A 15,772-nucleotide genomic window follows, 5' to 3' on the forward strand; every position below is an offset into this window, starting at 1 on the left:
TCTTTGGGACTGAAAAATTCTCTCTTGTTCCTGCCTCCTATTTTTATGCTTTATTATTCTAATATTTCAACTGTGGGACTAAGATATAAAGAGCTCTAGGGAAAGGTTACTGGAAAAGAATATGTAATTGGACCCTTTTAAATCTCTCCATTAGATCATCTTTGCTATAGATTACATTTCTAACAAATGGAGGATGGGATTGTTACATTTATTCTTCAGGGCAGAACAAAGCCTCTTGAGCAAGGAAGTGAGAATGGAACTTAACAGAAATAGTTTATACAATACCTAATTCATCTTCTCCAAATCCCAAGATGTGGCCGGAAAAGTAACCTCTACAGGAACCACTAGTGCCGAGACACAGCGGTTTTTCTTGCCATTGCTTGGTCACAGGACTTTGCTGGAGTGTTAAGAAATTCCTACAACAAAAACATACCGTAAACCTACAGTGAAAACATGCTTTTGCTTAAAGACGACAGTAAAATATTTAAAATAAAATTCACAACAAATAACTGTTGTGCCATAGACCTTGATTCTAAAGGGAAAAATAATATAGCCCATAATGTGTGTGAGTACTGTGAAATTCTCATATGCAGAGAAAGTACTTAAAAGTAATATTTTGTTTGGAGGGGGCACCAAAAGTACCTGAGTATAAGAAAAGCCTTCCCCTCCATCCAGGAAATAATATCTCCTGTCCAGGACTAGATTCCATGTTGTGCTATTAATTAGAGAGAGGGATGGGGAAGAGGTTAGAATCAGTACACTTTTCTAGTTCTTTGGAGTGACCAGTCATATCAGTTCTGCCATATGCCTGAATGGCAGCAACTTGGGAAACAGATTCTTAATTTGGATTCCATCACAGAATTCCCCATAATTATCCACAATGGGATTTTGGAAATCTAGGCTAAAATTTAATTTTGTAGTACTCTTACCTGTAGAGACAAATTATGTTCTGTTGCCCAAAGTACTAAAAATTTGGCAAAAAATATAAAAAATCTTTAGCCTTCCAAGATAATTTTTTTAAAAGTTTATATAACTCAGGTAAAAGGATAGTTTTAAAATTATTCTTTCATTGTCATGCTAAATTTATGTTAAGGATGAAGGGAAGAGCCTAAATAATATGAAAAGTCCATCGGAAGACTTCTCTGCCCACCCTTCCAAATTATTCTCATGAACTTGATCAAGCCTGTTAAAAAAAAGTATCTCTTTAAGAGTTATTCAATTAAACCACTCTATGTAGTGGAAATAAAAGTAAATAATAATATTTATGTGTGTCCCAGGTCTGGTGCCCAAAGGGGGACAATCATTTGATTATTTTGTAGCTGTTTGCCAATTGATCCATGGATATGTCATTTTGTATATAAAATTGTGGTATTACAAAACCTACCCGTTACGATCTCCGAACACATAGCTTCCATACAGTCTTTCAGACTGGCAGCCTCGGTAAACAAATCCACCAACCAAAGGACCATTACTGAATGGCTTGAATTCTAAAAGTGATGGCTCACTTTCTGGAAAGAAATATAGCATTAGATCAAATGAAACATTTTCATAAAGTAAAAGTAATATAGGCCGAGCAACAATTATTATAGTAATTTAATTCTGAAATGTGCTCATGATGCATGAGATGTGGTCTTGCTATAGATATTTAGTGAAAATAATTAATCTTTGTTTAAATAGTACCAAAATTTAAAGGACTTCCATGGACAGCTTAATGAAATCAGAATGCTCTGCAAAATGCTTGCTGTTGCTATAACTGCCAAGTCATACCAAGTTTTCAATAAAATTAAAATTTGGGTATTTTGGAAATCATGGTTATTTTCTTTAGAACCAAAATACTTTTTTAAAACAACACCTAATTTTTTAAGTATTAAATTTTTTTGTAGAAATGCCTCTGCATATATTTAGTAAATTGGGACAGACCTCTGTCAAAATATATAAAATATTTAAAAGTCCACACTAATGAAAACAAAAGCATAGTACATAAAAGGTCTTTAAAACCACATTCATTATATATTTAAAAACACTGTAACTAAGTCAAATAGTCAAATAATATCTTCATTAAAAAGATTTTAATAGTGTTGTTTATAGAGTTGTGTGGTCTATTCCAATAATTCCTTTTAAATTATGTGTATAGTTATGTCTCTCTATCATTCTATGCATGCCATTATGTGCATATGTGTATATATATATATATGTATATATATATATATGTATGTTCATTGCAATGGAAAACCTCTATAGCCAGTTATAAATTAATCTGAAAATAACCTTTTATATATTTAATGTTCAATCAGTCATTGTCAACAGGCAGTATTTTATGCAAAAGCTTCTGTGGAAAGACAGTAATAATTTTAAAGCCCTCTTCCACTTACATGTGATTATGGTGAATATGAAATTATTTAAAAAGTGGAAAAAATAAGAGAAGTTTTAAATAAGCAGCACACTGAGAGGCAGCATAATTGAATGATTAAGGTCACAAACTCTGGCATCAGTTGACTAGGGTTCAAATCCAGGCCCTGCAACTTAGGTTTTGTGATAATCAATCTCTCCGTGCCTCAGTTTTCTCATCTGTACAATGTGGCCAAAGACAGTGCCTATCACATAGAACTGTCCTGCAAATGCAATAAGTAAAATTTATAATGTACTTACTATGGGGACTAGGATGTATTAAGCACTGTTGATGTGTTTTTATATACATAAATATAGGGCTATTAACATTGTAACCAGTTTTAGCTGAACTTCAATTAATGTGATTGTAGAATTTAATCTACAGATACAGCTCAAATTTCATCCAGCTAGTGGACTCATTAGATTTTTTTTTCAAAGCACATTATTTTTTGGTTTGGCTTTTATAAGATGCACACACACACATAAATACCTGGGGAAAAAAGCAAAATAACTAAATACCACATGAACTAACACAGCTGTTTTATTCCTAGTGTTAAACAAATATCTGTATTGAATGAGCAAATAGAAGAAGCAATCAATTTAATAATCTTAATGTACCATGTTTCCTGAATCATAATAATATTTGATATATTGCTTCCTTCAAAAGGAATAAATACTAAAATATTGAAAAATGCCAAGTGTTTTAAACTTTTATTATTATATAACTTTATATTTTTATATTCTCTCTAAATATTCTAGTAATCATGTTATTAAAAATACTGTTTAAATGTCCCATTCCCATGACTTGTTTTTATAAGTTGATTACTTTGTTTTCTCCAAAATAAACACTTTAAAAAAAATTATATTCTTATTTGAAACACTTATAATTTTCCTAATTGCTGAGACTAGAAGGTTGGGTATTGACAAGTGTCTTACCTTTAACATTTATTTTTTTCTCTGTATTTAAGATGTTAGGACAAGTTCTTCCTTATTATATTAAAAATAGAAGTTATTCATCTTGATTCTCTGATGAGCAAAGTATAAGCTGAGGTTAACTTTTGAAGGCCCATTAAATTTTCTGTACCTACCCGAGAACCATTCTACCCATGGTAGTTAATCAGACAGAATCTTTAGAGCCTGTAAGAGTCATTGGACCTTTAAAAAGTGAGCAATTTATTCCCTCATCACTGGTAGGCAGTGTTTTTATGCTCTCCCAAATGCTCATTTTTTTTCAGAAATCCTTTTCAATTACTAACAGAAAACCCAAACTAAAGCAAAATCAGCAAATTATGTCCTACATACCATAATCTTTTCCCTTTATTATCTGTAGGATTCTGGCTGACGATCTGTTTTTTCCATTGGAGTCTGAACAAAGTATCGTTAAATTGATGTTTATATCCGTGGGGTGTCGATCCACAGCACATCTGCATAACAAAAGGGGGGACGCATATTAATTCCTACCGGGGTATCTTCCAGGCTCAGACGGGTGATTCCTGACGTGGGGAGAGAAACCCTTTGTGGGCTGGAGAGGATCCTATGGGCAATTTACTTTGGGTTTTCTAGAAACTGCTGAATGAAACAGTCCCACGTGTTTCTTTACTTTGTTGAATCTTAATGATCTCTGGTGTGTATTTCTTAATTTCTCTTGGTATCTCTTTTTATTATGAATGTGAACACTGTCTTAAAACGTTTGTTAGTCTGTTGTTGAGAAAATTACATGCATAATACATTGGTAAGGTATTATGAGTAAGAATCAGGATCACCATCAATTCATTTGTGCCACATGGTATAATATTAGCTATATTATTAGTTTGTGTTTCTTACACGAGATTGCTACATTCTATAGCTTAGGTTGCTTTAACAAAGCGAAATATGTATTCCGATTCAGGGGATTTAGCAAAGGTGGTCCCCACAAACATCAGGGTCTTGTACGTTGACTCTGTCTTTATGTTCTCCACCCCTAATCTGGGGGCTACAGTATCTCTGTGACTTAAGCCGCTGTCTGTAAACTCCATGAAGGCAGATACCACTTCCAACTTCGTCACTGTCTTTCTGTCATCTGGCTCAAAGCCAGAAATATAAGAAAGGCTTGATATTGGTTGAGCATTTACATTATTGAGGGACTGGGCATTGGGAGTTTGGGCTGGGGTAAGAATGAAGTTAAATATTACAGTTTTTGAAGTTCTCAAAAATGTGGAAAACAGGCTTGCCTTGGCTTTAGGTTTCTCAACCTTGGCACTATTGACATTTTGGGCCAGATAATTCTTTGCTTTGGTGGTGGGGGCGGAGAGGATGCTCTTTGAATCATAAAACATTTAGCAGCATCTCTGGCCTCTACAGACTAAATCTGCCATCCCCAACCTCTGGGCTGTGGACTGGTACGTGTCCATGGCTTGTTAGGAGCCAGGCCGAACAGCAGGAGGTGAGCGAGTGAAGCTTCATCTGTATTTACAGCCGCTCCCCATCTCTCGCATCACCGCCTGAGCTCTGCCTCCTGTCAGATCAGCAGGGCATTAGATTGTCACAGGGACGTGAACCCTACTGTAAACTGCGTATGGGAGGGATCTAGGTTGTGTACTTCTTATGACAATCTACTGCCTGATGATCTGAGGTGGAGCTGAGGTGGTGATGCTAGCTCTGGGGAGAGGCTGCAAATACAGATAATCATTAGCAGAGAGGTTTGACTGCACAATAAATGCAATGTGCTTGAATCATCCCCAAACCATTCCCGCCATCCCCCAGTCCATGGAAAAATTGTCTTCCGTGAAACTGGTCCCTGGTGCCAAAAAGGTTGGGGACTGCTGCACTAAATGACAGTAGCACTATCTCCCACAACCCCACTCCCCGACTGCCCCTGTTGTGGAACCCAAAATGTTTCCAGACATTGCCAAATATCCACTGGGGGGCAAAATCACCCCATTGAGAATCACTCTTCCAGGCCAACAAAATACATTAATTACTTAAAAGCAAAATCAAATCATTGGGGCTATTAAATACATTTAAAAAATAAAAACACTTGAGAGTATGGGTCTCTTGGGTCTTATGAGACATGAGAGTCATGTAGCAATTATTACAAAACAAAACACAAAGCAAAAACTGTTGGCCTCAAGTGATTCCATTCATGATAGGGGAACTATAAGCCTGACCTGCCAAAGATGGGTTAGTTGTTCTGTGGCAACAGTCCCTTCATTGTCCTCTTGGGTTCAATGATTCACAGAGTACAATGCCTGGCGGGGATCATGACAGACACCCGCTGTGACTTAAGGTGGAACTAAATCCACAGGGGGCAGAAAACTTTCCTGTAATTATCTTGCTTTTGAAGATGGAGAAACTATGACAAAAAGAGGTTTGACTCGTTTCCAACAAGAAACAGCAAATCTGGAAAAAATGCCAGGTCTCCCAGAGGTGGAGTAGCTGGGGGCTGTGAGCGCTGGCTGAAGACCAGGTCCACTGAGAACTGCTCAACGTTGCCCACCTTCAGTCTCTCATGTGAAAATGGGCCAGACAGTGAAACTATCTGTACGACACCATGATGCTGGACACATGTCATTATCCAGTTGTCTAGATCCATAGTATATACCACACTATGGACTATGGGTGGTTATGGCATGTCAATGTCGGTTCATCCGTTGTAACAAATGTCCCCGCTGTGGGGGATGACGACAATGGGAGAGGCCATGCATGTGTGGAGGTAGGAGTTATATCAAAAATGTCCTCAGTTTTGCTGTGACTCTACAACTGCTCTAAAAAATAGTTTACTTTAAAAGGGGGGTGGGTGGGCAGGAGGAAGGGTGCTGATGCTGAGTACTGCTGAGAGGCATCAAAGAGATAATATACACAAGATACTTAGTTCAGCACCCAGCGGCAAAGAGCTTAATAAAAGTTAGCTTTTATTTTAGCCAACAATTAATATAGTTTCCTTTCTGCTTTATTAACTCTTATGCTTAAAATGCCCTTGGAGGGAGGTGGAATATAAACACCAACTTTTCCTACAGCCTTCTGCCCCCAGAGGAGGCCAGACCCTGCAGCACAGGCATCTTGCCACACGCATGGTCTGCAAAGCGCCTCATCCCATGTTTCTGCACCGAGGTTCAGGACCCCCAGGAAAGTTTTGAGAAAGCTCCTATGGGATTGTGGCGATTCAGGCTGCCTGACTTCAAAGTGCTGCTTTGTGGTGGTATCTGTGAGTTTTGAGCTATAGGAATGGAATGTGACAGTTTCCTCCACATCCTGAACCCACCTTAAGTATTCCCTGTCGCACAGATTTTAAGATCTGCTGAGATGCCAAAAAGGAAATGAACTGTAGACTGGGGCTTTGATGGAGGGGAGATGAAGGGCATGAGGAATTATAAAAATAAAAAGTTTGAGAAATATTCACCTTGCACATAGTGAACACTCAATAAACATTAAATAGCAATAACTTAGCTAGTAAATGAATGAATGTGGCCAGATATTCCTTAGTATGAACAATAGACCATAGATTGAAATTGCTATATTATACTTCATAGCATTTTTTAAAGTGTACCCCAAATTTCTCACCCTACATACTTCTTCATTTTCCTTTCTTTTGGTTCATTATAGTATAGCAAGCAGGCAATATAAGTTCTTTTAGCGTTTGTAATTTTTTTCAAGTGGAAAAAAAGGTTAACATTTAGCTCAACTCCTTGCAAATTAACATGGCATCATCTTACATTAAATAGAACTATATAATAAGAACTGTAATTTGTTTAAAACCTACCTGAGGCCAGATACAATATTTTGTGCTTTACTTATAGATTTTTATTTAATTATTGCAGCATCTTTGCAAGCTAGTTATTATCACTCCCACTTAATATGTAAGGAACATAACATTTGGAGGGATTTAAAGAGACAAATCAAAAAGTTTATCACTCTAGATTGTTCAGATTGAAGTCTTAGTTATTGCACTAGTCCAACATTATTTATTGGATAATAACCCCTGCAAATTTTAAAGTGAATTTTTCTCTTGTCCTTTTCCTTGTCTAATCTGCCTTCTCAATCTGGTTCTCACTTTACTAGAAGAGAGAGTGCTAAATACTCCCCTGGATAACGACCTGATACGATTTTAGAGGCAAAACCTTGGATACCACCTTTGGCTGCTCTATGCCTGGACATCCTCTTTCTCTTTCCAACTCCCCAATCCCCACCTGGCTTTAGAGCAGGTGAGAAGACAGACTTGTGTTCTTACCTGCCTGGATCGTGGAGTCCGTGAGCAAACACTTCGGGGGGCTGGTTGGTACTGTTGAAGTGTGGGTTGCTCCTTGGTATGGAATAAGGCACGTTACACATGTCTGTGTCCACATCCAGCCGTAGGACTGAGCCTGTGAAATCACTGAGAAATTGGAGGACTTCATAAGCTCTTTCCATTTTGGTTATGTAGTTCACCTAAACTAAATGTGGCGAGGGTGCTCTACGGATAAAAGAATCACTCCTTTATTTGAAACAAGATTATTAAAGTTCCAAACGACATATGGTGGGAAATGAAACCTAGGGGCAGTTTAGTTCTAGATGAGTGACCGAACCAAGACACAGCCTGATGGTGGCCAAGGACGGCAGCATCCGTAGTGCACTGCTTTTTTTGCATTTGTCCTCTTTACTTTTTGGCAGTCTATGTATTTTACGTCCCCCAAAAAGCTCTGCTGGCCCATTTTGCAGCGTTAAGAGGCACCATCAAGCACGAGGGGCCGCTGCCTCTCAGTGCCATGTGTAACGGAGGTGGCCCCCGAGCACGGAGCTACACAACAGTAACTCGTTTATTACATAATGAAATATTACATCAGCATATTACCGAATTCCTCTTCATTTCATAAATGCAGACATTGACCACGAAAGTTAAATATTTAATCAATTCAAAGGTGGTTGTTAACTCGCTGGCTCGGGTCTTTCCTTCTGGCACTGAAAGCATTTTAACGTTGGGGGAACCTATTTACTGTTAGTCTTTTACCTTAAGCCATCCATTTCTTCCATATCGTCCAGGGTGATCATCCCATCGCCGAGAATGATGTACAAAAAGCCGTCAGGGCCGAAGAGCAGTTGTCCTCCCAGATGCTTTCTGTGGAGTTCTGCAACTTCCAGAAATACTCTGGCTGTTCTCAAGTCAACTTGGTGGGGGTTTTTCCTACAATGTGGGGAGAAAACAATACCATGGTTATTAAAGATATAAGGTGAATCCATGGGAAAGTAAATAGCATACAAACAGGAATGCAAACAGCTGGCAGGAAAACAAGGAAACATATAGTCAAAAGGAAGCTAATAAAAATTACTAAAAAATGACATTATTTTCTAAGTTTCAAGAGTAGTATTTAAATTGAAAGATAATTGGGGAAAAGTGCCAAAACCATCATTTTTTTTTCCTCAATTTTTCTTAAAGACACATACAGGGCTTTAAAGCAAGGTGGAGATTATGATTTAATTATTGCCATTTTATGGCTAATCATTCATAACTTCTAAATAAAACATGGAGAGATGGTGAGAGAATTAGATTTAAAAGTTTTTATGCTTTGATGCATTTTAGTGATACCTGGATACTGTGTATTCCACAACCCTAAGAATGTGGTCATGAGGCCCGATAGCCCACCGTTCTTGGTTGGTGGTATAAGACACATACAGCTTTCCATTTTTCTTGTAATTGGGATGGAATGCAAGGCTTAGCAGTCCTCTTTCATCTCCTCCCTGCAATCAAATGAAAAACACAAAGAATTGTGAAGTTAATTATGTTCTTTATTGTGTTTCAACTGGAACCCCAAAAGAGTCTCTTTCTTTCTTTTGGATAATCTTTGCCCAACCTCTTTTCTTTTCTCCCTTGCCTATTGCACAAAAAAGGATTATAAAACATTTCACTTTGTGGAACTCTTTAAGGGTTAGAACAAGACAATTGTCTAGTGTGGTTATCTATGCACAAGAGTCTTATACCACTTTTGTCAAGTGATTTGTGTATGTAATCTTGGGACGCAAGGAAGACAAGTTTAAGTGCTGTGAAGAATTCTTTCCTGGGTTACTAGGTTCCTTGTAGTTCATAGAAGACAAATAAAAAGGTTCATAATCAACAGCCACTTCTAATCCAAGTCTCCAAAACCTAAAACACAGTGTGGGCTGCCAACTCCCACTGTCTTGGCAATATGTTTAGAAAACAGTTAAATTGCTTGTGTAATATGTAAACCTTTGCTTTACCCTGGAGGCATCTACATCAGTTGTCACAACGGTGGTGGTCTGTTCATCATAGCGAGGTAATAGGCCTCCTCAGCCCATCTATATAGAAATGAGGCATTTTTATTCGGAGCCCTTCGCTGCACAAAGTTTTTCCCTACAGAAGGGTGAAGAAGTGGGAGGAGGGCTAAAGGCCAAGGCTGAGGTAGGGGTGGGAGAAATACTAGAGAGGAAAGGGGACACTAGGAAATAAAAAGAAAAATCCCAAACAACTTTCTTTTGTTATTATATGAATGTCAAGGATTGTATACGTTAGGCATGCCAAATGCTATAACAATTAAAACATCATCATGTTCTTAAATAGAAAGGCATTTTATCTTTATTCTCTGTTAATTCTGATTGTTGAAATTCAATAGGGTCTTAGCTTTTGTTTTATCCCACAGCTAGTCTAGGAATTTCTACAATGAAATCAAAGTATCTAAAATTATCTAGATCTGAGCCTTAAAGTTCATATACTAGCAAGCCAGGGAACACTTTCTCTGCAGTCTGATGTGTTGCCCACAGTGGTGAAAAACATGACATAGAAATTGAATGCTAAAATGCCCATAGTTCATTGCCTTATTTATTCCATTAAACATCACAACATCTCCTATGTAAAAAAGCATGCGACGTTATTCCTTCTGAGTGTCAGAGGAGAAAAATGTCTTTAATGCTGCAACTTCTTCACAAGGTCACGCTCAGCCAATGCAAACACTCTCATGATTTTGTCCCACAGAACAGCATGTGTTACTAGCAAAGTATAGAACTGTCTGTAGTTCTTATTCTACATAGATTTCAGCATTTAAAGTTTTCGGCATAAAAGTTCACTTTTAATGAAAATTATTTGATTTGTTTCCTGCCCTAGAGAAAACTGTTTTTTAGATTATACACCATCCAAAGTAGAAACCTCCAAACTTTGAGAGTGTATAAATAATAAAGTGGTTGCAAATATCCCAGAACTGCCAAATCATTACTCAAATGTCAAAAAAGTTAACCTTTCTGCACATCGTAATATATATAATTTTAATTGTAATCATAAGGGGGAAACTATAATGACTGATTGGTGAATGAGTCTCTGTTTTTCAGATTCCCTTGTTATGATGATTTTAATGTTGACTTGATGTTGCTGTTTTTCTTCTTGTATCTTTGTTAAATAAAAATCTCTTGGCTTTCTTATGAGGCATTGGAAGCCGGGATGTGTAACTAAGATTCGATTGTAGAGAAGCCACTGCACATTTAAACCTCCTTGACGGATTGTATAAGGAGGCCCAGGGGTGGGATTTAGTTTGTGATTAATTCCTCTCTCCAATATATTTCCCTCTAAAGCTGTGAGTGCAGGTTAAGTACTGCATGGCCGCTTCACAAATGTTTGTGTTTCACTATAAGAAGCTTTTGTTGAAAGTAGTTCTTTGTAGTTTTTAATCAAATCATCAGAAATACAATTTGAATTGGATAGCAACATGGTTTAAAACTGTGTTGGTTGCTTTTCGGGAATTAGGAATGTAGAATTAATGCATTGTAGAAAGACAGATGGGAAAAGAGATTTAAACAAATCCACAAGGGATAGAAGATAATTGTTCACTTTAGAGAACACCAGCACATGAATGACATCAGAGGCTTCGTTGACATTTACCAAAGTGCCAAATATGGAAACAGAATGAGATGTGAATGACTGAGAAATAAATCAAAAAAGCTGTTTAAAAAATGTCAGTAATTCTGATTTTTCAGGTTATAGGATTTACATTTAATTAATCGCTACACATGATCTCACTTTTTTTTAAGTCAATTTCCAGGTGTAAAGTAGTATTCTGGTTGCTTTAGAAACTTGACTACTCTTGAGTCATTTCAGAGAAATATTCACTTTCATCACGACATGGATGAAGAAATTTAATATATTATGTAAATATCCTAGATTATCTCTCAAATCCAGCTTTTAAAATTGTATAACAGGACTCCTAAATGTTCAGAGATTAGGAAAGACAGATATACTCCTGGTGTGCCAGAAGATAAAATTATCAATAGGCTCACATTTCACATAAATCAGCCTTTTGAGTTATGTTGTCTATTTAATTAAAATATGTTAACTGACAAATCATGAGTTAACTTTCAAGTGCAAACCTATCTTTGAGGTCTGGGTCATTCCTTTTTCAAGGTCTATATGGAGAAATGTGTTGATTGGGCACTGAAAGGTTAACTTTGGACCAAGGTCAGTTAGAGCCACACTGTCAGAGACAGCACCACTAGCCTTAAGGCCCCCGGACCCTCCAAGGGCTTTAACCATAGTCTTCACCGGGACATTGTCCCAGCCAGAGAGCCTGAACATTGGTGCAGGGAGCCAGAACTGGCCAGCAGACCAGACCTCCCAGGCTCCTGATCTTCCTTTCTATTATCTTAGTCCCTTTTATACCAGCTCTGACAGTCTCTTGGTCTGAGCCCCAATACCAAAAGCTCCCTTCTCTTCACTGCTTCAAAAGCTGATAACCCAGGTTTACAGGCTCAGCAGAAAGAATCAATAAAGCCCTTGTGCCAATGCAACTACCTCTTCTCCTTCTTACTCCTTCCCACTCTTTCCCCTCGTTATGGGTGGCTCGATGGCTCAGAGGAGATGGAATGAAAAGCAGGCGCTCCTTCCAGAAATGTCAATTATTGAACAGAGTCTAGGGAGCATCTGGGGAGAATGAGTCTCTAGCGATTAGTTGAGCCAAGCTGGCTTAAAAAAAAAGGGGGGGGGGGGAGAAAAACACAGTAACAGAATGGCAAATGGAAGATTCATGGTTCCAGGGAGACGTAGCTTTCAAAAAGACACTGATTTCTAACATTATACTTTTGAAAACTGTTAGCCATTAATCAAAATTTTTATCCTCACCTTTGTGAAAAGCAGTGGTTTGGCCAAATATTCACGTTATACTTTTTATTTCATTATTAATACGAAACACTTTGTATGTATCATGTGCTTCTGGGAATGGCATTGCTAGAACAAAACTGAAGGCCAAATGGTCAACAAGTAATTTACAAACAAGACTTATAAGACTTCAGGGTTTCCTCTGTTTGAGTAAGCTTTTTTTTTTAACTGGGTGGAACCTCACCCAAGCATCGCAGGCTACCATGAGAACCACACTTGTCCTTTGCCTAGCTCTCCCCATACGACACCAACTATGGACAGCCCCACACCAAGCACAAATGACTGCTCAAATTGAACAATTGGAAAACAATGTCACTATACACTGTAGACTCTTGAGATTGACCCTTCTTTCAGAGTGAATCAAATAACCCTCCTCAAGCACTTTTAATAAGTATTTAACTCTGTGCCATTCTGGTTGTCACTCAGTCCTTAGGAGCAATTTCACAGGGGCCACAGAAAACAGACAAAACCCCAAAATGAAGAGTAGAGATGACTTTAATGTAAGTACAAGGTCAGAACTAGTCCTGTAACTTTGGGATAAATTCTTCCCTAGTGAGCAGATCAGAGCTCTGACCAATTCACTAAGATTATTTCTCTTCTTTGAATAAAAAAGTATCCATTTGAAATAGCTAATCATAAAGTGATGATAACAGAAAGTATATATTTTTTCTTTTTTAAGAGAAATTGTGGTGCACAGTCTTTCATAGTGATATTATTTTGAAGACAACATATTCTTCACACTTTCAAAGTGGTTAAAATTAATTTTTTATGATTTCTGTTTTTGTTTTAAATTTGCCTTAATCTCCTTCAGGGAATGCTGACTTGTATATTTTAGGAAACAGGACTGGACAGACTGAACTGGAAGCATTATTATTCATTTTTGCATCGTTTTTCACAGTGACCTTTTGGCAAGTGGCTGACTTCAAGTTTAGTAGTTCACAACACACGGCCCTATGGGATTAAGAAAGCAGTGGAACGTATTAAAGTAAATAATGTGATACTTGGTCAGAGATATTATTTGTTGCTGCCTTAGCAAAAATTTTTTTATTTAACATTTTATTTAACAAATATTTATTAAGGTACCTATTATATGTTAGACACTACACTTGACATTAGGGATAAGAATAAATCCCTGCCCTCAAGGAGTTTATATATGGAAACAGACAACAAGTATAGTTTTTAGTTGTTTAGTTCCTACCCTACTTTTTCATGGTGTGGAATTTTAGAGAGGTTGAACAATGCTACACTATTAGAAGTGTGCATGGCTGAGGAACAAGTGTTAAAGAGGGTAAAACCATATTCTTGGTAACTTTGGATACAAAGGTTAATTCATATATTAGCCCTTGAGGTTTCTCTACTCTTAAACTTGGTTAAGGAAAAGAAAAAAAAGCTTGGTTACACGAAACCTAAATTACATGAAGAATTAGGTAGAGTTTCTACAAATTGTAAGACCATCTTGTAATTTATTTTATGTATATGACACAGGCACACAGGTATGAATGAAGAATTCTAGTAAAATTGTTGGTCTCTTAATACTGAAGGAATTTCTAAGAATTAAGCTAAGAACACAGTGGTGGTATTTTTAATTCTCTATAAAGTATATACTTTAACTACAAGGCAGGTTTTCACATTTCCTTTATTAATTTCTTTTGACGTTTTGCTGGTACACACTGAGAAAGGAAAAAGAGGATGAACATGGGCTCCTCCTTGTGCAAACCTAAACTTTCTCTTAGACTGGAACCATTTGCTGTCCAGAAATGGGAAAACAGGTTTGTTTGAGAATTGTTGGTTCAAACACAAGTCCAGATTGTACTAGTTTTCTATTGCTGCTGTAAAAATTTACCACAAACTTTGTGGCTTGAAACAACACCAATTTGTTATCTTAGTCCGTAGGTTAGAGTCCGACATGGGTCTCACAGGCTAAAATAAATGTGTCAGGAGAGCTGAGTTCCCTTCTGAAGGCCCTACTAGATAGCCATTTTTTTTTCCTTTTCCGGTTTATAGAAGCCACCTGCATTCCCCCAGTTTGTGTCATCTTTCTTCTATTTTCAAACCAGCAATGGTGGGTTAAGTCCTTCTCATATCACATCACTCTGACCTCCTGTCTCCCCCTTCCACTTTTAGAACTTGTGATTACATGGAGCCCACCAAAATAACCTGGGATAATCTCCCTGTGTGCAGTTCAGCAATCTTAATTCCCCCTTACCATGTAAGGTAACATATTCACAAATTCTAGGGATAAGGACGAGGACATCTTTTTTTTGGGGGGGGGGATTATTTGCCTACTACATGGATATTTTTATCTGTTTTTTTAAAAAAAGCATCCTAAGCATGTATGACTTGTACCTTTTTGGCCATGCCCTCCTATGAGCATCAGAAGAGGAGACAAGTGAAATTCATCTGTAAACGCACAAGGAGATATCTAAGAAAAGCACACAGCAAGCTCTTTCTCATGGCCGCCAGCACTGAAAGAATAACCACCATTCTTCAGAATGAAGTGAAAACACCCTTCAGGAGGAGGTGGGGGAGCGGGAGATCATTTGATAAAATGTGGGCATGTGACACTTTTATATATGAATTCAATTAAGAGCAAAACTCCCATGTTAATCACATGGGTATTCGGGATACAGAGAAGGTAAAATTAAATGTGCACAAACCATTTTACTAACTGGAGGACAATCTTTGCATTTTAAGCTCATTAAGACTGCATTATTTTGCTTTGCTTATATGTTGTTTGTAAATTGTAGAGTATTAATTTCTTTGCAACTCCTGCAATAGATAAGAAGCATTGCTTTTCATGCCAGAAGATGAAAAATAAAAAAAAATAAAAAATAAATAAAAAAAGAAGCAGCAGCACTGCTTTTCAGTAGTTCCAAAAGGCTTATTTGGTCTCAAAAGAGGAGTCAATCCCCTGAGGACCTGAGTTAGCTTATAGGAGGGGTTGCATGATTCGGTTCTGTGGTATAATAAAAAATATGCTTGTTCTTTGTCTCCAGTTCCTGGCACAGATCTCCTAAAACTCTTGGAATTTCCTGAGTGATAGGAGTGTCTTTTTTTATTCATAAGGAACCCCTTTAATCACACCTGAGTTTATGAGCTAACTCTTTGTGGGCCCCTAGATACTTTCAAGATGGGGGCTGGTAGCCAAAGGAACCAACCACATGATGAGAGCATTAGCCCACCCAGGGAGGGAGAGGAGCTGGAGGTTGAGATCAATTACCAATGGCCAGTGATTTAATCAATCACATCTATTAATATGTATTGAAACCGCCATAAAAG

The 15,772-nt window shown here is 37.5% G+C and overlaps 1 protein-coding gene across 2 annotated transcripts in view; it reads right to left on the minus strand.

The window, feature by feature from the left end:
* The window catches only part of HHIP (hedgehog interacting protein), an 89,284-nt gene that overhangs the window by 25,995 nt on the left and 47,517 nt on the right, over positions 1-15,772 (minus strand). For both annotated transcript variants that reach the window (XM_012783800.2, XM_012783799.2), the window contains exons 5-10: positions 8,927-9,078; positions 8,351-8,524; positions 7,595-7,738; positions 3,691-3,812; positions 1,385-1,508; positions 286-416 (exon numbers count right to left, since the gene is read on the minus strand). In XM_012783800.2, coding sequence (XP_012639254.2) covers positions 286-416; positions 1,385-1,508; positions 3,691-3,812; positions 7,595-7,738; positions 8,351-8,524; positions 8,927-9,078 — 847 coding nt within the window. The remainder of the gene's footprint in view (positions 1-285; positions 417-1,384; positions 1,509-3,690; positions 3,813-7,594; positions 7,739-8,350; positions 8,525-8,926; positions 9,079-15,772) is intronic.

Source organism: Microcebus murinus, chromosome 15 (assembly GCF_040939455.1).
Source record: "Microcebus murinus isolate Inina chromosome 15, M.murinus_Inina_mat1.0, whole genome shotgun sequence".
Taxonomy (NCBI): domain Eukaryota; kingdom Metazoa; phylum Chordata; class Mammalia; order Primates; family Cheirogaleidae; genus Microcebus; species Microcebus murinus.